Source organism: Hemibagrus wyckioides, linkage group LG27 (assembly GCF_019097595.1).
Source record: "Hemibagrus wyckioides isolate EC202008001 linkage group LG27, SWU_Hwy_1.0, whole genome shotgun sequence".
NCBI classification, from domain to species: domain Eukaryota; kingdom Metazoa; phylum Chordata; class Actinopteri; order Siluriformes; family Bagridae; genus Hemibagrus; species Hemibagrus wyckioides.
In genome coordinates, this window is record NC_080736.1 from 9,997,785 (window position 1) to 10,020,866 (window position 23,082).

Here is a 23,082-nt window from a genome sequence, read left to right on the forward strand (position 1 = left end):
TATTTCAGTTGTTACAGTGAAATTCATAGAAAAGACAAGCTCGGATCTGCGGAGTGGTTCTAGGTGGTAATTTATTCTTTCATGAATTAAAACATTATTCAAATGAATTAAAACTAAATTGTTAGGTTGGATTTGTGCCTGAATGAATCAGCATTCAGCTAATATGAATCACAATGCTGTTCCCTTCAGTAAGGATATTTGGAGATTGCTAAGTAATTATGTATAAAAAGTGAAGCTACTTCTTCTGTCAGGAGTCGCATTGTTATCGTGACACTGACAATTAATGTCGCTTCTCACATGTAAATTTAGATTTGTTTGGATTATATGTTAAAACATTTCAACAGATTGTGGAGGTTATGATGGATCTAATTTATCCAGCGTGAAGATTTGGATTGTAATGGATGGAAATCTTTGTATAAACGTGTGTGTGTGTGTGTGTGCGTGTGTGACAGGTGATTGCAGATGATTGCAAGATGACATTAAAATGTAGCAATTAAATGTTTACGTTATTCATTAATTTTGGTGGAATTTAGTATTTTAGAATATTTTAGTAAATCTTAAAAGCCAAAAAAATTGTTTGCTCTTAAATCAACTTCAAACTCTTCCCGGTGAACAACACAAGCTTGTGTGATCTCCTTTGAATCTCCTTTGAAGCCTGAGACACAGAGCTAATACACACTACATGAAGCTTGTGCATCAATTAGTGTTTGTTAGATGTTTGTGTACTCGCTGTTTTAATGGGACAAAAGATAAACGCTCATTGCACAACAGGCTTTTAAAGCATCATCGTGAGTCCCGCCTGATGCACAGGCTTCACTGGGATTGAATGGACAATGAGAAGGTGTGTTTTGTCCAGAAAAACTAGCATCTCAATGTTTATTAGACTGTGAGCTTTTCTTTGTCCTGCTTGAATGCACGGCTTCTCCTTATGCTGGTTGGTGAACCTCTGAAATTGGCAGAACCTTGTAACCAGCTGCCAATCAGCAAATGGGGAATGAATATGACTGACATCTCAAACCTAAACATAACCCCACCAGCTGAAATAGCTTAGATCCTGCAGTAGGTGTATTATGTAAATATCCTAATTAAATCTTGTGTGATGTTCGGGTTAAATTGATCCGTTTAATATTTTTACTAAAAATAACATTTTGCATTTGTTGCAAATCATCCGCATTTGCAAATTCACTAGTGTGAGATGTATTTCACAGCCAGTGACTACAATAATATTTTGCTTCTTGTGCTTCTATTCTTGTTCATCATTTGTAGTTGATAAATCTGTTCAAAATAATGAACATTAATTGAAGCATTGTTCCATTTTGGTTGTTTTGTAGATTTATGTTACCAGGGTCTTTATTATAGTATATTCTGTTACACAAATTATAACTTTATCACAAAAAAAGACACATTTATTGTTAAATGCGATCTAGTAATTGTACACATTAATTACAAATGTTATCTATATTGTTTGGGATGGAGATGTTTGGAAAAGACTTTAATGTATTTTTTATTTCTTATTGCTTTTATTGCTTTTAAAACCGCTGTAATGTCTCAGGTCAGTTTGCCTCAAACAGCACCAAGTGGTCCAAAAAGTGACTTAATGTAACTATAAAGTCCTGTTTGTATTCATCTCTAAAATGTGTAGCTAGCTGTCACTTCCTTAAGCTAGCAGTTTAGCTGCTTTTTGGCGCAAAACGTTCAACTGATTCTCTTTAAACTTACGAGAGACTTTTGAAAATTAATCAAGAGGTAAGACCAATGACCAATCACTTGGCTGTGTTTAATGTTTGTCTTAGATTCCCAATATTCCAACATGATAACATTTAAATTTCTGGTTTTATTGTCATTATTTCTATTGAATTTTTCCCATTAATTACTATTACTTTTATGACACAGACAGTGGAAATGATTTCACTATACAGTGGAACATCGGCAACGAATTTTCGCTTTAAGAATTGAAATGTAGCAAGAAATTTGCATCGGCATATGAAGCATTTTCTGAATATGAATGAACCGAACATCAGGGAGCTGTTTAAAGCTTGCTGGCATCATTGGAAAGCCAAGCAAAGCCAATCAAAGCGAGTTTACAAAATATACAAAAAAAATTTCTGGCAGCGAAAGCTGTTTTGAAAGAGTCAACCCACGATACCAACATTGTGTTCAAAAGCTATGTGATTTTTCACACGTTTTTTCGTTGACAGATTTGTGGTGTGGGTGGTCTGTTCTATTTTTAGCCTGTTCTTGGTGGCACAACTTCCCGTGAGGACCCTTGACATGGAATGCTTGGCTTGGGTCAGTTCTTTGTAAGCAGAGATACAGATTACGTAAATACGCTTCATATTGGTAATGTTGGTGATATTTTGGGTGGCTGGAGCGGATTATCTGCATTTACATTATTTCTTATGGGAAAATTTATTTTGCGATAGAAATTTGTGGCTTAAGAACTCGTCTCCAGAATGAATTAAAATCGTATGCCGAGGTTCCACTGTATATCGTACTATGAGAGAAATAAAATTCAAAATTAATATGAATTAGTTAACATAAATCTATCATTCTTATTATATTTATACGAGGGTTTGTATATTTAGTATAACATCACTGGGATGAAATTAGAATTTTAGCAACCGTCCAATTGAAACTGTTTCTACAGCAGAGGTAGTGACATCATCAGCGACACCCTACATTTTTCTTGAATATAAATAACTTCTTGCTTCAAATGTTAGATATATATCAGTATATCAAATGGCACTAATATTAATCATCTGCTGCTCTACCTGTGGTGTTATCTGTATTTTTAGGTCCATTTAAAAGTTTAATCACTCCCTAGAGCCTTATGAGTTATGTGAGTTATATCTGTGAAGTGCAAATTAAAGTCCCTGAGTTTCTCACCTTTACATTCTGTGACTATTGTTTAGTCACAACTTTAAATTACTGCTGCTAATAATGTAAAGCAAAGTGCTTTGGAGGTGGATCTGGATAACAGGGCATTATCTAGGGCAAAAAATAGAGACAGTGTTTAATTCTTATATTTGATACTTTTTGTTTGCAGGCCAGAACCACGGTGAAGAAACTAGCTGTGGTTCCCAAGTGGAAGAATTACGGCCTCCGCATCTTCGGCTTTATTCATCCATATAAAGACGGTTTGTTACAGTGCAGTTGTACAAATAGATATATGGACTTACATCTGTGGAGCTCTGCTTTTGTAAGAGAAATCCACTTACAAAAAAAAAGTGCTGTGTTTAGAGCATTGCTTCAGGCGAGCTTCAGAAGAGCTTCAGTAGAGAGAAGGGGAAGGAAATAGGGGTGAAAGAGTGAAGCATTGCCACTTCATCTTATAGTAGAATACTGACTATAAAGCTGCTGATGTTAAAAGAAACACATTTTACACCTGCATATTTTATGGATTCATACAGGAGTATGTCGGTTTACATGGATTGATTTTATCCTCTTTTTTTCTCCAGGAGATTTCCAGTTCGCCATATCGTCTGATGATAACTCTGAGCTGTGGCTGAGCTTGGATGAGAACCCGCTCAATGCAAAACTGCTGGTGTATGTGGGAAAGGTGGGTACTAAAAATATTTCAAGGCTAATGCTTATTAACCGTCTAGTTTTATAGTCCAGTTAGGGAAACATACATGATTAACTGTGCCAGTGTGTGCGGTGTAAACTTCTAAAGTACTAAACAACTAAAGTACTGTTCGAGTAAAAGGATGCTAATAACCATGACCATTCAAAAATATTGTCACAAAGAACATCCAGATGTACATCTAGTGAGTATTTTACTAATTAAAGCCAGACACAACACTGGCAAGGAAAAAGTCTCTGAGATGAAATGAGAAAGACCAACCAGGCTCATTTTCTTCTTGGTGACACTGTATACTCCATCCATTTTCTGTACCATTTATCCAACAGAGGGTTGTAGGGAGCTTTGTGTATATCCCATGAGACTTATAAGGTTTTTCTGTTTCTCTCACACACACAACACAAAATTTTTCAGAGATGCCAGTCAGCCCACAACTCTGACTCTTTTGGGACTTGTGGAAGAAACCGGAGTACCCAGAGGAAACCCCCTAAAGATGCTAACAACCACATCACCACACTCCATAGTGAAATTATAAATAATTCCGGTCTACAGATGTAAATAAGAAGTAGTACAAACACTACTGTGTTGAAAGGATGGCTAATATGAGCATATTGTGGATAATTGTCCTGAGATGCAGACATTTGTTATGGTCATAGCAACTGGTTTTAAAAGTATTCCATTTTTGGTTCTACCTAAGTCAGGTAATAAAATGGAAAACATCTTGAAATTTAAATAAAAATTTAAAACATCTTGACAGTGGTGGCTCAAGTGGTTAAGTCTTTGATTGTTGATCAGGAGATCGGGGTTCAAGCTGCCAAACTGCCTCTGTTGGGCAATTGAGCAAGGCCCTTAACCCTCTCTATCCAGGGACGCTGTATCATAGCTGCCCCTGTGCTCTGATCACTGTACTTTATCCTGTACTTTAAGACAGGGCTTTTTTGTTGTAAATTTCTTTCACCAACTGTATAAACATAAGTGGGTTGTGGGAGCTTTGTGGCTAAAGTGTTGGCGTTCTAAACGGAAGGTTGTCAGCTTGAATCCCAGATTCACCAAGCTGCCATTGCTAGGCCCCGAGCAAGGCCCTTAACCCTCAATTGCTCAGTTGTATAAAATGAAATAAAATTGTAAGTCACTCTGGGTAAGGGCATCTGCCAAATGCTTTAAATGTAAATAAACTACAAAATATCCAAATGTTTTTTCTAGTTTAATCATTCCATTTCCTGATTTCATTCATTAATCCATTATGCCAGCAACAATAGCAGCAATCAGTGGAGTTAAATGGTAGTACAATTAGCACTGGATTTGGCAACACTAAGCAATGACCTGTACATATCATCATGCCTGGCTTCTAGTTCAATACTTTACAGAATTTCATGTAGTGTAATTAGAAAATTCCACATTTATTTATTATACCAAACATACTGACTAACTAGAAAGCATTGTTTCATGATGATTAAAATATGGACTGAACTTTTCTTCCAGCAATCTCATCTAAGCCAAAGCCAATTTATAGTAAACCTATAGTATATTAAGATTACATGTAAAGATTAAAACTGCAGGAACACTGGATGAGTTTTGCTTTAGAAAGTCTTTTTGCATCCTGAGTAAGATACTGATTACTGGGCTAGATATACTGAAACTTGGACAAAACATATCATGGATGAGACATTAGACACAACAAGATTAATCATTCAGGGTGGGTGTTAGAAATGATCAAGGAGTGTTGTCATTGATATCTATTCCTTCTGTCATCTATTTAGCTTTTCTGGAGAGAAAAAGAAAAGAAAAACATCTACAGAGCACATTTTAAAAAGAAGATAATCATGCTTTCTATATTGTATTCAGGTTATTATTGGCCCGTGTTTATCTAGTTAACACATTCCCATCAGAATGGTAATAAGCTTTCTTGCTCACACTTTTGCCAATAATTGGAAAGAAGATGCTAGTTTTCTGTGTACACAGTGACAGTGGGAGAATTTTAGTGCCAGCATTGTATCACTCTGGTGCAAGTGATATGCAATGTGTAACAACTGGCAGAAGTACGTGACAGAGTGAAATTTTTCTTCGCAGCACGGCTCTGAGTGGACGGCTCCAGGTGAATTCAGCAAGTTCAGGTCCCAGACTTCAAAGTCTGTACAGTAAGTATAATGTTTTTAATTTCTTGGTTTTACAGTAAGTGATACAGTCATTTACAAATATAAAGACTTATGTTAGTGTATATATATATATATATATATATATATATATATATATATATATATATATATATATATATATATATATACACCACCAGTCAAAAGTTTGGACACAATCCCATGGTCTTTCCTGATGTTTATTTCCTTCTACATTGTAAAACAATGCTGAAGGCGGCCGAAATACACAATAATGTCCTCTGAACAGTTGATATTGAGATATGTCTGCTACTGATGCTCTGTAAAGCCTTCATAACGGCTCTAATCTGAGGTGCTGTTAATTGGTGAGTTCTGAGGCTGGTAACTCTAAATGAACTTCTCCTCTGCAGCAGAGGTAAGTTCTGGTCCTGCTTTCCTGGAATGGTCTTCATGTGAGCCAGTTTCATCATGGTGCTTGATGGGTTTTGCAAATGCACTTGACAATACTGTTCTTGCAAGAACTATTCCAGAACACCTGACCTTCTTAAAATAACAACTGACTGTTGTTTTTTGTTGTCGTTACATGTGTACATAAATCCATGTGTGTTATTTCATAGTTTTGAAATCTCCAGTATTGTTCTAGAATGTAGAAAACAAGTCACTAAACAAAAAACATTGAATTAAATATATATATATATATATATATATATATATATATATATATATATATATATATATATATATAATTTATATATAATTGCTGTGTTCTGTAATCTTTCTGCAGATTCTAATCTTTCACTAAATCTAAAATCTAAATAATCTAAATAATTTTTTAGTATGAATATACAATGAATGAATATACAAAATAGATAGAAATAATCACATACAGTATGCTGTCCACAGAGGAATTAAAACTAGGGTAAAATACCAGGGCTCTGTTATGCTGTAGGAGCCCCTGTCCCCTTAGAAGAAATAGTCTTTGTAAAACTGAGGGGAAAAAACTTGATCACCTTATACGGACATATTCAAGCACACTTTCCATTTGTTTAGTAAATTTGAAATGCATAAAGTATTAAATTTAAAAGTTTAAAAAATTAAAAAATTGGTCATTTTAGACCAATTAAATACAAAAAAAAAATCAAGCTTGGTCAAAAAGTGCAATTCTTTAAATATTTTTGAATTATACCATTTTCAAGGGAAGGATGCTGCATCAGTGCATCTTTCAAACACAGCACACACCAACCAAAACATCACTAGTATGAAAGATGGAAGTGGGGCTTCTAGAAAGTATATTTGGACAGAAAATCCATTTGTCAGAATCGTTGATCCTTTAGGATTATGTACGGGAAGGTAGATTTCACGCTGATTTAGTCTTAGCATAAAAATTGGTCACGTGAAAGCTGTCATGTGGATGGGGAAGCTGACCTTAGTATAGAACTAAAAACTTCCTGTAGGAGGTGGTGTGAGTTTGGTGTGAGTTGCACTGGAACTGTGCTGCAATTCCTGTGAATGTAAATGTAACCTCGTTCAGTAAGTGAAGAAACCGAAGTTTGTGTTTTAGACATCATTAGTTTCCACAGCACACATGTAGGGGCAGAGGAAAGTTGTGGAAGACAGAAGACGTAAGATGCTTAACAGTGCATAATAGCAAAATTTCCATTCACATTTGTGATGATGTCAGTGCACGCAAAATGCAAAAAAATTTTGACGCAAATGCACCAGGGTTCGATAGAATCAAATGAGTCTGAAACCAGACTAATTCTGCAGGAGGTGCTGTGAACAATCGCACTCGGATTCAGACTGCAGCAAACATGCATGGTATGAAAACCACTGAAATATTCATCAACACATGCATCTACCAAGAGTTAAGATGTTCAGTGTTACTTTAAGTGATTATTAATTGAATAAGAATCAGTGGAGCAGATTAACCCACTGACTCATTTATTTGTCACTGCTCCTGTAGGTGAACTCTTCTTCCCTTCCTTCACTGCAACAGAAGATGAAATGTCGAAGACACCCATTACTGTTAATTTTTAATTTGCGTTTCACAGACGACTTCGCAGCTGTGAAATCCGCAAAGGCGTAGACACAAACATCAAAATCAAGCCAGGGTGCTCAGGCAGAAGACAGTACCAGCCAAAGCAATACACTTTAGCTGTCTGTTAATTGAAGGTGTTCGATGTCTGTTTTATTTCCCACCAGTTTTTCCTTCAGTGCGCCACAGTGCAGCTACAGCTCACTCGACCAGTGAAAAACAGTTGTCAGCTGCACTTGTGAAAATAAGCAGCTAGGCAGTTGTCTACGAAATAAATCAGAGGAGATGCATTAAAGTGCCATTCGTCAGAGCCAGGTGTCAGTCACTCATTTTAATTGCTTCTGTCGCTCTTTTTCGAGGTGACGCTGATTGCCGTGGAAGTTGAGCGTTGCCGTGTGTAGTGTGAGCTGCTGAATTATTCATCACTGGAGTTGCGCCTTAGGATAAGTGCATGAACGCTCCTGACTATCTGAGTACCATTACATGGTAAACATTGTTAATGCTATTCTATTGGGACTGGCAGACAGAACTACAGAGCAGTGTCCACTTCATCTGACAGTCCTCTGGCAGAAAGACAGTAAGAGTTTGAAAATGATGTAATCAGTTGGAGAATTATTTGTATGGTAAAAGCATTTAGTACTAGAATGAGTGTGGTTTCACTTCAGGTACTTCTTAAATTACCAATTTTGTCTTATAAAAGTGTGTGCAAGATAGATAGAGAGAGAGAGAGAGAGAGAGAGAGAGAGGTAAAATTTAAATACTTGGGTGAATCTTCATTAATTATGCCTGACAAATAATTACAACTGTTCATTCATTCATTCATTCATTCCATTCATTTATCCCATCCGCCCATCCATCCGTCCATCCATTCCTTCATTAACTCAGCTGAATTGAATCAAGGTGATACTTCTGTCTGTATCACCCAAACCCAGGATTTCACCAATGCATCTATCTTTCTCTCTTACATCCGTTTCTTTTGGCCCCAAACACCCCCCACCTTCTCTCTCTCTCTCTCTCTCTCTCTCGCTCCAATTCTGTGAATCAATGCGTGGATTGTTACTTTCCTGCATCAGAGCTTGTTAGTTCGATGCCAGAAAGAAGACAGAGCCTTGTGTGTTTTATGGCCTAATGGGTCGGTTCTTACAGAAAAAGAAGACGGCCCATATGACAGGCAGGGTTCTCTCGGCTGAAATTTCCCCTGTTGCCGGGGAAAGAAGTGCTAATGAAGCCGAGCGGAAAGTTTCTATAAAAACTTGCATGCAGAAAAGAAACACATCTGTCTGAGGCTGAGAAAGCAGACACAATGAAGATGAAGATCTTTGAAATAAGAGAAAGGTTAGACGGAACAGAAATATCATAGCTGAGAGGTGAACCTGTTCGGGAAATGTGGAAATGTCAGATGTGCAGATGAAATGCCACTTCCTGTCTCACTGCATATAAAGTAAAGTTTCATAGAAGTAAAGTCTAGTTCAGTTTAGTGTTTACCTAAAGCAAGCATTCTTTACGGAAATAGCATGAGCGCAGAGAAAAAATATCTATGGAAAATGTAAAAAGTCCACGCTACAGTGATATTATATCATGAAAGTAGGGCATTTAAGTAGAAGCATGCAATGGTGATTTCCTCATTTCAAACAATTTACTGAAACAAAAGCCAACAACATTGGTGGGTATACCACAACAAAAAATGTCAGTATCTCAATAATTTGTCATGTGCCCTTGACCATCAATTACAGCTTGACAACGACGTCTCATGCTGTTCACGAGTTGACTTATTGTCTGCTGAGGCATGGCATTCCACTCTTCTTGAAGGGCAGCCCTCAGGTCATTGAGGTTCTGGGGTGCAGGGATACGAGCCTTTACACGGCGACTCAGCTGATCCCATAGGTTTTCTATGGGATTCAGGTCTGGAGAAAGTGCAGGCCACTCCATTTGAGGTACCCCAGCCTCCAGCAGCCGTTCCCTAATGATGCGACCTCGATGAGCTGGAGCATTGTCGTCCATGAAGATGAATTTTGGCCTGTGTTGTTCATGCAGGGGCAAAATGACTGGATTAATGATGTTATTCAGGTAGTATTGGCTTGTCACTGTACCATTCACAAGATGTAGGGCAGTTCTGTATCGAGTAGACACACCTGCCCAGACTGTAACACCACCACAACAGTGGCTGATGCATAGCGCTCTCCTTGATGTCTCCAACATCGCTGGCGTCCATCATTTCTGCTCAACGTGAATAGACTTTCATCAGAGAACAGCACTGAGGTCCACTGGTCCCTCGTCCTGCGTAAATGCTCCCTGGCCTGGTGGTGTGGTCAGGTACCCTTGCAGGTCGTCTAGCACACAGACCACGCTGATATAAATGGTTTCGAATGGTCTGACGTGACACTTGGGTGCCTCTCACCTCCCTTAAATGTACCTGGAGTTGAGTGGCATTCATCATCTGGTTCCGCAGGGCACTGTTCTCAATGAAGCAGTCATCAACGTGGGATGTGGCCAAAGGACGTCCACTTCTATGCCTTTCTTTGACTCTTCCAGTCTCTCTGTATCTCTGTCGCAACCTGCTGATGACACTCTGTGACACTCTAAGCTCAGTGGCCACTTCCCTCTGAGAACATCCTGTTTGAAGCCTCACAATGGCGAGGTACTGTTGATCAATTGTTAGGTGTTGTCTTGGTCTCATGATGTCAAAATGTGAACAGCGTGATGAAGAGGACTGTTTAAATACCAATTCTAATTGAACCAGAAAATTTATTGGTCGATTCATGGATCAAACACCAGTTGTGAATTTTGCCGTTAAGCACCTTGTTAGAGAACAGCAAGTTATGCAAAAAGTACTGAAACACTGAACAGTTGGACATGTGCATCTAAAAGTGTAGAGAAGGTCAAATTAAGTTCACCTGTAAAGGTTATAGTGCATTTTAGCTGCATCCTGAAATTTCACCCGAAAGCCGAATATCCTTAACTTTTTGTGAGTAGTGTATATTATTACACAAAGACATCAACATCTCATATAGAGCTTATATTAATAAATAGATTTTTTACATTGTCTCATACAACATAAAACAGCACCTTCTTAATCATTTCCGTAATCATATCTGCCCGCTTCCTTCTGTTATATACTCTTGTATTCAGTTTGCTGTAGTCACTAACTTATTTTGTACTTGACTCTGGCATACAGAAGATCTGAAGTACTAAATAATTAAAAGACTGCTACTTGCAAAGTATAAACACACAAAAACAAATCAGAGGGAGTGCTGATGCTGCTGAAGATCAATGGACTCCTTCCTGCCCTCCTAGCTACAGAGGAATGAGAAAAATCTTTCCTACTCTTAAATGTGGCACCTGGAATTTATGAGATTATGGCAGGTCTCTGGGGTCAGAGTAAGTCCAGTCCCTCCACTGACATTTCTCTAAATATCTCCAGAGCATGTTATGAGGGGATTAGTAATTCCTGGGATATTATTATGTTCTGATTTGCTTCTAAATAAACCAGGATGGTGATTTTTAATCATGTTAGGTAGGTATACACTCAATATTGTAACTTTATTAGAAGCACATGTACACCTAGGCATTCATGCTTTTATCCTGTCAGCCAATCATATGGCATAGTGCAATGCATACATAAATATGCAGGCATGTAATTGCTAGAAATTGCTGAGATCTTATCCACATCCAACTGCATATTTATTTATGTACTGCGTTGCTGCCACATGATTGGCTGATGGGATAAACAGACGAATGTACAGGCACACGTAATATTGAGTGTATAACTATCTGAGAGGTGATTTAAAAATCACCATCCTGGTTTATTTAGAAGCAAATTATCACATAATAAGATCTCAGCAATTACTAAGAGCTTCAGATAATGTTTATATCAAACATCTGGATGAGAATCTTGTAGTGCTTTACTGTGGAATATTTACTGGTGTCGCGTGGACTGATTTTCAGAAACTGCTGATCTCCTGGGAAGAGTCTCATAAGTTTAAATTTCTTTAAATTTTAAAATTACTCAGTGAATGACATTCTGCAGACGGAAATGCTTTGTTTATTTGAGGAAAAGTAAAGTAACCACTCTTTACAACCACGGTAAGATGAAAAGCAGGTCAGAATGCTCAGTATTTTGAGGCAGATCTGGTTTCTCTCCATGGTTAAGACATTGGACTACTGCTAGGGTGTAGAAGGTTGTGAGTTTAAATCCCAGAAACATCATGCTGACAGTGCTGCACTGTTGAGCAAGGCCATTAATCCACAAGTTGTATAAATTAGATAAACCTAAGTCGCTCTGCTTGTTGAGCTTCTGCAAATGCTGTAAATATCTCTAATTTTAGCACCACACCATAGCTGTTTTTATTATTTCTAGATAAGTTGTCATAATGTTAAAGTTCAGGAACGAATAAAACACTTCTTTTGTTCAAATTGAACAATTAAGATATGCAAATAAATAAATAAATAAATAGGATTCTAAAACAGTGCAAAATTTCAAACCGGGTAAGTTGATTAAACGTTTTCCTTTCTCTTTTTATTTTCTTTTTTTAAAAGAAATAATAATTTAAAAAAATCAGTTAAAAAGCAATTATGGGAAGTCAATTTATCTGCAGATCCAAATACAAAAGTTTTCAAATGAACAGCATGAATGAACTTTAAAGAAGATTCAAAAGATGGATGAATGAGGCGGGTTTCAGCTTGGGTTTTTACCAGACCATTCTTATCATTCCTGTTCACAACAAGGGTAAATTCACGGTTGGTAATTAGCCCTTGGCCGCAGCATCATATTTTATTGAGTGTGGAGGTTTAATTACTATGATTGGTGTAGTAGCTAAGACCGCTGAAACGCCTTTCTGAAGAATAGCTCATTAAAGAGCCATGTGCAGCCAGTTCAAGGTTTTCAGCCTCGCTCCCATTTTGTCAAGAGGGCATTCAAGTATGACTGAATTTACACAAGACTATACAACCTACTCAGTGTTTCCTCCTGCTTTATCTTTCGGCTTTCATCACTCAGTCCGCCTCGGTTATTAAAAAGAATGCTTGCCAGGCAATTAGTCAACCAATTAAAAGCCCATTGTACCCTTCTCTCTCTCATTCACTCTTTCTATCTCCCCTTCTGTTTGGACATTCTGCTATCATCTCCCTGTCTGTGCTCGCTGGCTCGCTTTATATAATCTGGGCCTGATCAGCCATGCATTCTTTCTGTTCTCGTAATTTCTTATGGTTACTCTTTTGTTCTGGCTCTGCAACAGCCTCTAGACAGAAGTGAGACTTGTAGCAATAGCACACACCGTCACACGGAGCGTTTATCAGATGGAAAACACACATACTGCCTGATTTCTCTGCTGATGTCAATAGTTTGTCCCCAGGTGTTAACAGCAAATTGTAAACAAGATATTTTTTTCTTGTCCCCAGGTGTGTGTGTGTGTGTGTGTGTGTGTGTGTTTAGAGTATGCCTGTCGTCTCCTTATCTTCACTCATGCTTCTGAGACTTGTCTTTTTAAATAACATTTTTTTCTTTCTGCCTCCATTCCTCATTTTCCGATTAGAGCCTTCATTGTAATATAGCTGCATTCACCAAAAGATCTGCATCAGCAAATGTCAAGCTGGATTTAAAAGGAGAATGTGAGAGCCATTCTGGGTTTGCACATGCTCAGTAAATGATTATTTCCCAATTATAGTATAATGAATTATAGTAAGACAAAAACAATGTATACGTAGTATATAGTACAGAAAGCTCTGAATATGTAATATGCCGCTTTTTTATTCCTGCAGTCAGATCCTTCATCGTTAGAAAGCAGTAAATCATAGGTTTTTGTTACAACTCTTATAATATATGGGCTCCATGAAGAATATATACCATATTGTCTGTCAGAGTTAAGGCACTGCTCAAACCAACATCAATCCTAGCCATCTGTCATCCATAACTCTCTCTTCCTGTCTCTTTATTCCACCTTCTGTCTTTATACTCTTGCATCTTTCTTCCTGTTTCCACTGTCTTTCTTACTTGCCCTTTAGGTCTCAGTTTTTTCCACATATAGACTAAAATTTGTGTAAAAAGACAAGGCATAGGAAGCAAATAAAAGGGAAAGCACTATTCCAAAAGATCTTTATCTTGCATTTACAATTCAGATAATACACAGTAGACTTGGAGAGCCTAGTATGGGAGCAGCAAGATATATATGAATTATGAATCTTGTATGTTGTGTAGGTTTATGACTGCTTATTTCACTGTTTGTTTCACTAAAACCATGTGAAGACATGGTACCAATGGTACCAAGTGGTTTGTCCCTCTGGGGGGGATCTTTAAAGTTTTTTTTTTTTATAGACCCAACAAAAGAGGGCTTCAATTTTAAGAGAGGATGTTCTTTTATGTTCTTTAGAAAGCTAAGAACCATTACAGACAACTATTACCAAAATACCACTGAGAAACCAATGTATGTACTCCTTTCATTTACTCCTTCTTCATGTCTTTCCACCATGATTATGTTAAATAAGAATGTAAGTATCAGTATAAATATTACTTGACATACCCATGAAAGAGTAGAGAAGAACATTCAGTGGACAGAAGAAGCTTCATTGTTGTAGGTGAGGACAGTGTTAGGGCACATAAGAATGGAGTAAAAATCCAGCTGGAGCATTAGGGAATAAGCTGGAGATGGTGAATGTGTACATGGATCCTATGTTGGACTCTGCAGGTATGAGCCGAAACTTGGTTGGAGCATGTAGTGATAACTGAAAACTTAGAATGTAGACACATTGTAAAGGGTTTAGGATGTTGAGGGATACCCGCAGACCACTTACCTCAAAGCAATTGAGTATTCACGCCCTGCACTGCACCATGCTTTCTTCAAGCTTCCTCAGCTTGACTGGTCCCACCATCTTTTAGGGTACAAGGACGTTACAGTATGCATCAAGTCTCTTCTCTCTTCTGGCACCTAGGTAATGAATAAACTTCCCCTAGACATCCAAACGGCTGAGTCACTGGTGGTCTTCATACCTTGTCTAAAGACCTCTTCTTGAAATATGTTGTCTGTTTTTCTTGCTATATTACTTTTATAAACATGCTATATTTTTAGACTGATGGTATTCTCAGGTGTTAATTTATAGACACATCAAAGCACTGCTGTAAGCCGCTATGGATAAAGGTGTCTGCCAAATGCCCTAAAGGTACATGTAAATGTTGGCATATGGAGTGGTGGTTTTGCAGAAAAGATGTAAAAGACAGTGTGGAAAAAGGTGTATAGATGGAGTTTGATCCTTCTGGAATTGGCACAGATCACAGTGAAGAAGTTGGAACTATGTTGGGGCATTGGGGGATGTGGTGTAGACATTGTTGGGGTGGGATTGAAACCAAAATGGGCATAGGAAGGGCTTCAGGTGATGCAAGGATGGGATTAGAAATGGCACCTGCGGATAGGGAGAGAGATTGATGTTGGTTGGGTTGGGAATGGTATTGGGGTACTTGAGGCCTTTGTCTATGAATATGGGATGTTCAGGGACAGAGCAGATTGTTTGTGAGTAGTCAAAGAAGGGTTTGGAATGGACAGGGTTGGGATCTCTCTCAGAGATGGATGGAAATGCAGTAGTGAATGGGAATGGAATTCCACTCTGGTGCAGCTTTCTAGGTTGCACTATTCTTTCAGATCAGTGCATTGCTATTCTGTTGCATTTTGTTCAATTAGTTACTGTGCTACAAAAAAAGGATTTAAAAAAAGATGAATATCTAGCCATACCCCAGATTTCCCAGGCCCAGTGAGGAAACGGGGCAGCAAGCAGATGGTTGTGCCACTGTATTTTATGTCATGGCTCCCTGGAGACACTGTACCTGACAGAGTACTTAACCCAGCATGTGTTCTCATACGGAGCTAGAGCCGCACTGTCCTCTTTCTCCTTACCTATCTGACTCCCCCCTTCCACTTCTTTTCTGTACTGATGCTGTGTTTCCTGTGTCCTCTCTTTCTCTGCTTCCTTTCACAGCTTGATGGCCTCTAGACGCTACTACTTTGAGATTTTACACAAGCAGGATGACAAGGGCTCAGACCATGTCGAGGTCGGGGTAAGTTTTGCAGTGCAAGATTGACATAAGTCTGGTTTGGCCCTGAAAAAGCTTAACCCTGGCTTAGATTAATAATGCCTCCAGAGTTAATCCAGATGTAGGCACAGTGGTTGATAAATCACTAGCTTGAGATTCCTGGACTCCAGGGACAGGTTGATTTCATGTCCTGGGTATTAGTTTTTAATTTGTAGGTTCAACAACCGGAAAAAAGCCCTCCTCCTCCTCCTTCTTCTTATTGACTTTCATTTGGTTTGGGGGCTGTGTTTAATATTTAACAGTGATGAGACTCACCTTGATGCTGTATCTTTAGTGCAAGGTACATGTTCCTAATCCCACCTCCTGCTGGACTACTCATTATTACTAGGCATATTAAGTTTGTTCAGAAGGGAAAGATTTCCTGCTTCTTATATTTTTTAAATAACTCAATATAAATCTTTCTGTCCCAAGATATAGTCACACCAGTAACTATTCACGTGAATGAAAGGATAGACATGTGCCAACATTTTTCAAATATCACTTAATAGTTGTATAAACTAAATAATCTGCAGTAAACCACAAAATAAAATAAAATTGTTACAATAAAATAGTTTATATCTGTCAACTCTATTTTATTTATGCCCTGTTTGAACACAACTTTTTGATGGTAAAACTATTTGTTTTTTTTGATATCCCAAATACTTGGCCATGTTACATCAGGAGTTCCAGCAGACTGTAAAGAAATCCTGAGATGACACATTTGTTCAGTTATTGAGTGTGCCAAAAAGAGCCAATGTTTCAGATCAAATATTCATCTGCAGATGGACAGTTTATTACTTTGAACGAAGACATTAGCTTTTGTTGATATTGACGCTATTTTCTTTATATAAAAGCATCTACATCACTAGGGGGCTAAAAAAAACAGGCTACTGTGCATGAAGAGGTGACAGAGAGTCCTTTCAGACTCACATGAAGAGAAAATAAAGACGATTTTGATTTTATATATTCTGAGGACTGAATACTCTCCGTAGCATTTTCACAAAAGTAATGTATTATTATTTTAATGTCATTTTTCGCTTTGTTTTGATACAAATAACTAGCATGCTAGCTCCTCATATGTTATTACCTGATTTTAGCTACCGTTGTTGAGTCTAGTTAGATTTCCAGGTCACCAAAGCTCTGAGAAAGCACACTTGAGCTTTTATTTGCATAGTGGACTAGCTAATGAATTTATGATTTGTTCCCCAAAACACAATGCTGCATCTCCAAAATACACTTGCAAGACTTAGTGACTCCAGCATCTTAATATAATATTTTTCATCACAAGCAATGAAATAACCAGGCTGAATGGTTTATGAACCGCTCAGCTTCTTCTGTCTTTATCCTCTAATAGCATAATTTTGTTGTCTCTTTCTCCCTCCATTTCTAACTGTTCTTTGTCTAGGTCTGTCCCTGGTTTTTTCTGTCATTTTGGAAATGCATTATGTAAAGCAAAGTCTAAACCAGTGACAAGTTGCAGAATGGAGGCAATTTAGGTCCTGAAAAAAAACAAATAAATAAAAAATACCAAGAAAAAGAAAAATTCACCAGCAGGATTTTGATTTAAAGCTACAAAATGCTAAAGTAATGGCCTGAGCTGAGATGCTGCTCCTTGGCAATACCAAATATGTCAGTGAATACACATTTACAGTGGACATATTCATAGAAATGAGGCCTTATGAATCTGCTGTGCATGCTTTGTAATAAATCTTGGTCCATAAAAGTGTTTATCGATGCCAATGCTCATGGCAGTACTGCATATTTGATTTTAAATAGCATGATTATGGTCAGCATAACAACATACCTATGTGCTTTTTACGAGGGAGGTTGACCGAGAGCGAACGCTGGAATGGAATGAAAACTGGAATGAAATAAACACATAAAAGAGCAAGAGTAGAGGAGATGGAATTGTACCCATAACACACAAATAGAAGATAACGCTTTATATGAATGATGTCTACATACAGTAATATATTCATGACATCCAAAATAAACACCTCATCATGTATTCATGAAAGTTCTACAATCTAGAGAGAATGGTAGCATTATTATAGCACTGGGAAATGTTTCCAAGACACAATGAGGTCCATCATCAAGCATGTGCATGGCTTCATTAAAAATAACAAAAGAATTATATAGCGCCTACAGCATGTGTGCAGTCTAACACATATTTAAGTATTGTATGAATCACCTGCTGTTGTAAACATTTGATGCACGTCATGTATAATCTTGCTGAAGTGAAGTGAAACAATCGTACGTAAAAAATATTGTGTTTTTCAACATATTATTGCTTATACTAAACATAATTTAAACAACTTTCTTTATTACTAGATTGAATGATGAGTGGTGGAGATCAATTCGTGTGGTATTGACTAAAAACCAGTTACATTGTGACTGGTTTTGTGACTGGATTGTGATAAATGTAATATTAAATTCAGGCACTTAAAATGCACATATTATAGTAGAATAGTACGGTTATAAAGTGACTGCTGCTGCTGCAAAAAAAACGAACAGTGTTGGTAGTTTGATTTTCAGCTCAGGTATGAACTCTGTGTTTAAGTTTATTCAAGGCTTCAGTGCTGAAATTATGATGGATGTATGAAAATGAATTGTGTTATTGCTACTCAATTCAGTTCAGTCGCATAGATGACGTACACATTCGGATTAAGTAAATTCATCATGCTTCATTTTTCTGTGTAGACGTTTTTCCATTAAGATTGCCATACATTTAGTGACATGAAAGTCCATACTAATGCCATGTTTATAACAGAACCAAGGGGAGACTAGTAAAAGTTGCCATGACTTACAAGCGTTCCTTCATACAGCAGTTTACTGACTAATGGAAAGAAAAAAAAATTGAATGTCCTTTATGCCTTATAGGGTTTTTTTGGCTGGGTTTTAAAGACTAAAGCACATTAAAGCTTAAAAAAAGGAGCGAGATAAGCACATAACTGAAGTATATAGATTGAAAGGACATGAGGGTGTGCAACGGTTGAAGTGATCAGCCTTCCTCCTGCTGTTCATGTTTCCCCAGGTACCCATCAGGTAGAAAAGAGCTCATCTGTATACACACGGCTCACTTAAGCACTCTGCAAAAGTCTGTCTTTGATGAATTATTAATCATAAAGTAAAACACCGCCTGTGCTCTTCTCTCTGAGTGTATCTCAAACACAGTACAAGTGTGACAGCATTAAGTCAAGGCTGTAGTGAATTAGTTACAGTCAGTGACCTCAGACTTCAGTTTCAAGGGCTTTGTAATGTAATTATAAAAGTGAATATTTTCTAAAATAAACTAGCTTGTTTTGACTGTATGACTTTTTTCATTAATATTATATATAATACACTGCTTAAAAAAAGGGGATACTTAATGATCACAGTGTATGACTGATTTGTCTTCAGTTTTGTCTTGTCACTACTTGTAGAATGAGGCAGTACATGTCATCCAATCAGGTTGCATCTGTTGTTCAGCTTCTCTAAGATGGCACATCCATACATCCAACCTAGCAGAAGGATCGGTTTCTGCTCCTTTGTGCGAGGAGGAACAGGAGGAACACTACCAGAGTCCTACAAAAGAGACTTCCAGCAGGCTACTGGTGTGCATGTTTCTAACCAAACTGTCAGAAACAGGCTCCATGAGTGTGGCATGAGGGCCCGGCATCCTCTAGTGGGACCTTTGCTCACAGCCCAGCACCATGCAGCTTCATTGGCATTTGCGAGAAAACGCCAGAATTGGCAGGTCTGCCATTGGCACCCCATTCTCTTCATGGTTGAGAGCAAGTTCACACTGAGCACATGTGACAGACATGAAAGAGTCTGTAGATGCAGTCAGGAACATTATGCTGCCTGTAGCATCATCCAGCACGACCGGTTTGGAGATGGGTCACTGATGGTCATGGAAGGGTTGCACAAAACTCTACTGTACGTGCAAGCAAACAGTACCCTAACTGTTGCTAGGTATAAGGATGAAATCCTTAGAGCCATTGTCAGACCTTATGCTGGTGCAATTTCCTGGTGCATGACAATGCTCAGTCTCATGTGGCCAGAGTATGTAGTTTCTTGATGATGAAGGTATTAAGGCTGTTGTCTGGCCCTTATGTTCCCCAGACCTGACTCCAGTTGAGAACTTCTGGGACATTATGTATCTGAGCATCTGAAGCCATCAAATAGCGCCACAGACAGTCTAGGAGTTTACTGATGCCATGATCCAGGTCTGGGTGGAGATCCCCCAGGACCCCTTTTACTGTGATTTTAAATCCAGCGCTCAATGGATTGATCATTTTGATTTCCACTGTCCACTGTCACATCATTTTGTTCTCAACAAATTACACAATGTTTATAAGTAAGATCCAATGTGTGATTTAAGTGTACATTTTTTTGAGCGGTCTATGTCCATTGAGAGTATGTCACTTGAAATGAGCAACTGCTGATAGCCTTCTGAGCAGCTCAGAGAAACTCGAGTTATTTGCTTCCCACAGAGAATAAACACCACCACAGATGATCCTCGCACCATGTATTTAGGACCCGGGCTCTCAGAACAAATTATTCAGTTTCAGTGTTAAAGAAAAAGGCTAAGCACTGTGGCACATGCACTTCAGAGTTCAGAGCAGAAAGCAAACCTAAAAGATGAAGCGTTTCTGCTTTAGGTCTATTTTGTATCCATTAAAAATTGTCAATGCCGTGTAGGAGTTGGTTCAAAGACAGGAGACGTGTGGCAAGAATAAATTCATGGAGTTTCTCTGTCAAAGGAGAATTTCAACAAGTGCGATAATCATCAGGAGCTTTACTCGTACTGTCTGTCTCTTGCCAAAAAAATATATTCAAAAATTTTTTTTAAAAGAAAGAGAGCCCTTAATTAAGCATGATGAACAAGGGAAATCATTTATTCATCAAAGTCCTGAATTAGTAGTGAATATATCTTTTTTTTTAAGTTCCATCCCCCATTGGTAGCTACTGAATTCTTAGGGAAAATGTTCCTGTTTCTTTAACCATGAACGTTCCTGTTCTGTGTGTTTAATTTAATATTTTACGTATAAAGTGACATCACCAGCATATATTTGGCATGAGCTATCTGCTGAGCTCCATTAAGACAATTGCAGGTGTTGAAGCAGGTATGAATCAACTTTAATTTTTTTTAAAGAGATAGGGAGAGAGAGTGAAAGAGAAAGAGAGAGCGAGAGAGAGACCCAGGAAAGCAGAGAATGATGAAATGAGAGTGTTGCTGATGCAATGCATGCAGAGAGGAGAAAGCACACATGCTGTGCAGTCAAGGGATTGGCATATTTGTAGGCTTCCTACCAGCGTTCCTATTTGTCCGATATTATTTGAAACAATCAAGATTACAATAAGTAATCTTCAAGCTCTTCTCCTTCCTTTCCTTTTATGCATGAACTCTATCTATTCCTGATGCCTCAGGGTGTTATTTATGACACCATTACAGTTTAAGGTTCATTATTTTGCATTATGTTCATTTTATTCTTAATCCCGATTTAATCACCGGTTCCAGGGTCACATTCTACACTTACCTATGTAACTACACATCCTTATTAAAGTTCCCGAATAATATACTTTCAGCTGAATAATTAAATAATAAGGCATGAATTTAAGGTACCGTAAATTCTTTTTGCCGTACACTTGAAACACAGCAAAACACAGAGTAGTGTGAATCTAGCATGCTTGTAGGGGTTTAACACTGGTGCTGTTATTGCGTCATCAGGCATTATATCATGCGTGTGCAAAATTTGTAATAGTTAGACAACTCAGCAGTACAGTATATGTTTATATGTATCAGTATGTGTATCCCAGATCCTGCCATTGTGCAGTAGTAGCAACACCATCGATTCCCGAAAGGCACAACTGACCTTGAAATGTATAGGCAGATGTGTGGAGGGAATACTGAATATACCAAACCATATGGAGGTGAAAGTGCACGCATATGTCTGTGTAGTTGAGCGATGGACAACACTGTTATACCCTGTGAATGTGTAGTAGCATTGACAGAGTTGCATTTATTCTGCATTTGTTCATTTGAAATGAATTATAGTTTACTATGGGTTTTTTTATGGGTGCTATAGTAACTGTTAGAACAGATTTTGTTGCTAGTCTAAACTATGGTAAGTTATGGTGACTATGGATGTTATATTCTCAACCTTGACATCAACATAGTTGACATCAACATGGTGCATGTTTAATTTCACTAGGTTTCTATTATAAGGTGCAGTACGATGATCCTGGACACCTTATGAAAGGGCTCTGTGTATGTTTCATTTGGGTGAACCCAATAACTGTAACTGAAGTCCACAGACAGGCAGGCAACATCGAATAAACCACAGTATAAACATATAGAAACATGCAAGCCAGGAAATCATAGAATTACATAAAACAAAAATGTGCTTGCTACAAAAAAACGCACAAACTATAAAACAGGGTCAATATAGACATACATAGTCAAATAAATCATGAACTAACACTGAACAGGTGAACACAACAAGGCAACAAACCAATAACAGAATGGGCCGGAGATGGGACTAGAACAAAATTGTTGCTTGTTGCCACGGGAACTATGCCACTGAGGGGGAAATCTGTGATGTCTATACGATGGAAAGATGCAGGATTTTGATTGAAATTGTTTACAGGAGGGAGAGTTTAGGATGAATATAATTATATAATATAGTAAAAAGATACTGTACTCAGTGTACATTATACAATTAATACAATGCATCACACAATTTATAGTGTTCGTATCAAACGTTTAAGCAAAGATAATGCAAACATTCGACCATCATCAAGAAGCACTTTATCCTGGTCAGTCTGTCCTGGGGGTTAGATGGGAATACATGGCACTATGCATATACACATTTGCATATTCACATCTAGCAGCAATTTAGCATAGTATAGTCTAAATACAAGCAACATAGGAAGCTCTACACAGACAATAACCAAGCACTAGATCGAACCAGGCACCCTAGACTTGTTATGCAGCCAAATTACCTGTCATCATCTTCACTCCAATTTCCTTTAAACTTCAGTCAGTTTCAGTTATGTTTCCTAGAGGGGTGATATAGTTACCATAGAAGTAGTAACGGTGTGAGAGATATTCCATGTGAAGATATACACTACAGTACTTAGACTGGAGTCCAAAAACCATTGAGTGTGTGTCTTAAATGTCTAGTTAACAGTATGTAAGACTGTCTTTATTTATTTATCCACTACTTTTTCGGTAGTCTCATTATATCACATCCATTACAATACATTAAAGGAAGCATAATAGTAATAGAAATGTTCAAGACGTTTGTCTGAGTAA

The 23,082-nt window shown here is 37.8% G+C and overlaps 1 protein-coding gene across 1 annotated transcript in view; it reads left to right on the forward strand.

The window, feature by feature from the left end:
* b4galnt4b (beta-1,4-N-acetyl-galactosaminyl transferase 4b) overlaps positions 1-23,082 on the forward strand; it is a 103,125-nt gene that overhangs the window by 58,822 nt on the left and 21,221 nt on the right. Inside the window, exons 6-9 of the mRNA XM_058381413.1 lie at positions 3,047-3,137; positions 3,459-3,559; positions 5,651-5,718; positions 15,689-15,767. Of these exons, the coding sequence (XP_058237396.1) occupies positions 3,047-3,137; positions 3,459-3,559; positions 5,651-5,718; positions 15,689-15,767 (339 nt within the window). The remainder of the gene's footprint in view (positions 1-3,046; positions 3,138-3,458; positions 3,560-5,650; positions 5,719-15,688; positions 15,768-23,082) is intronic.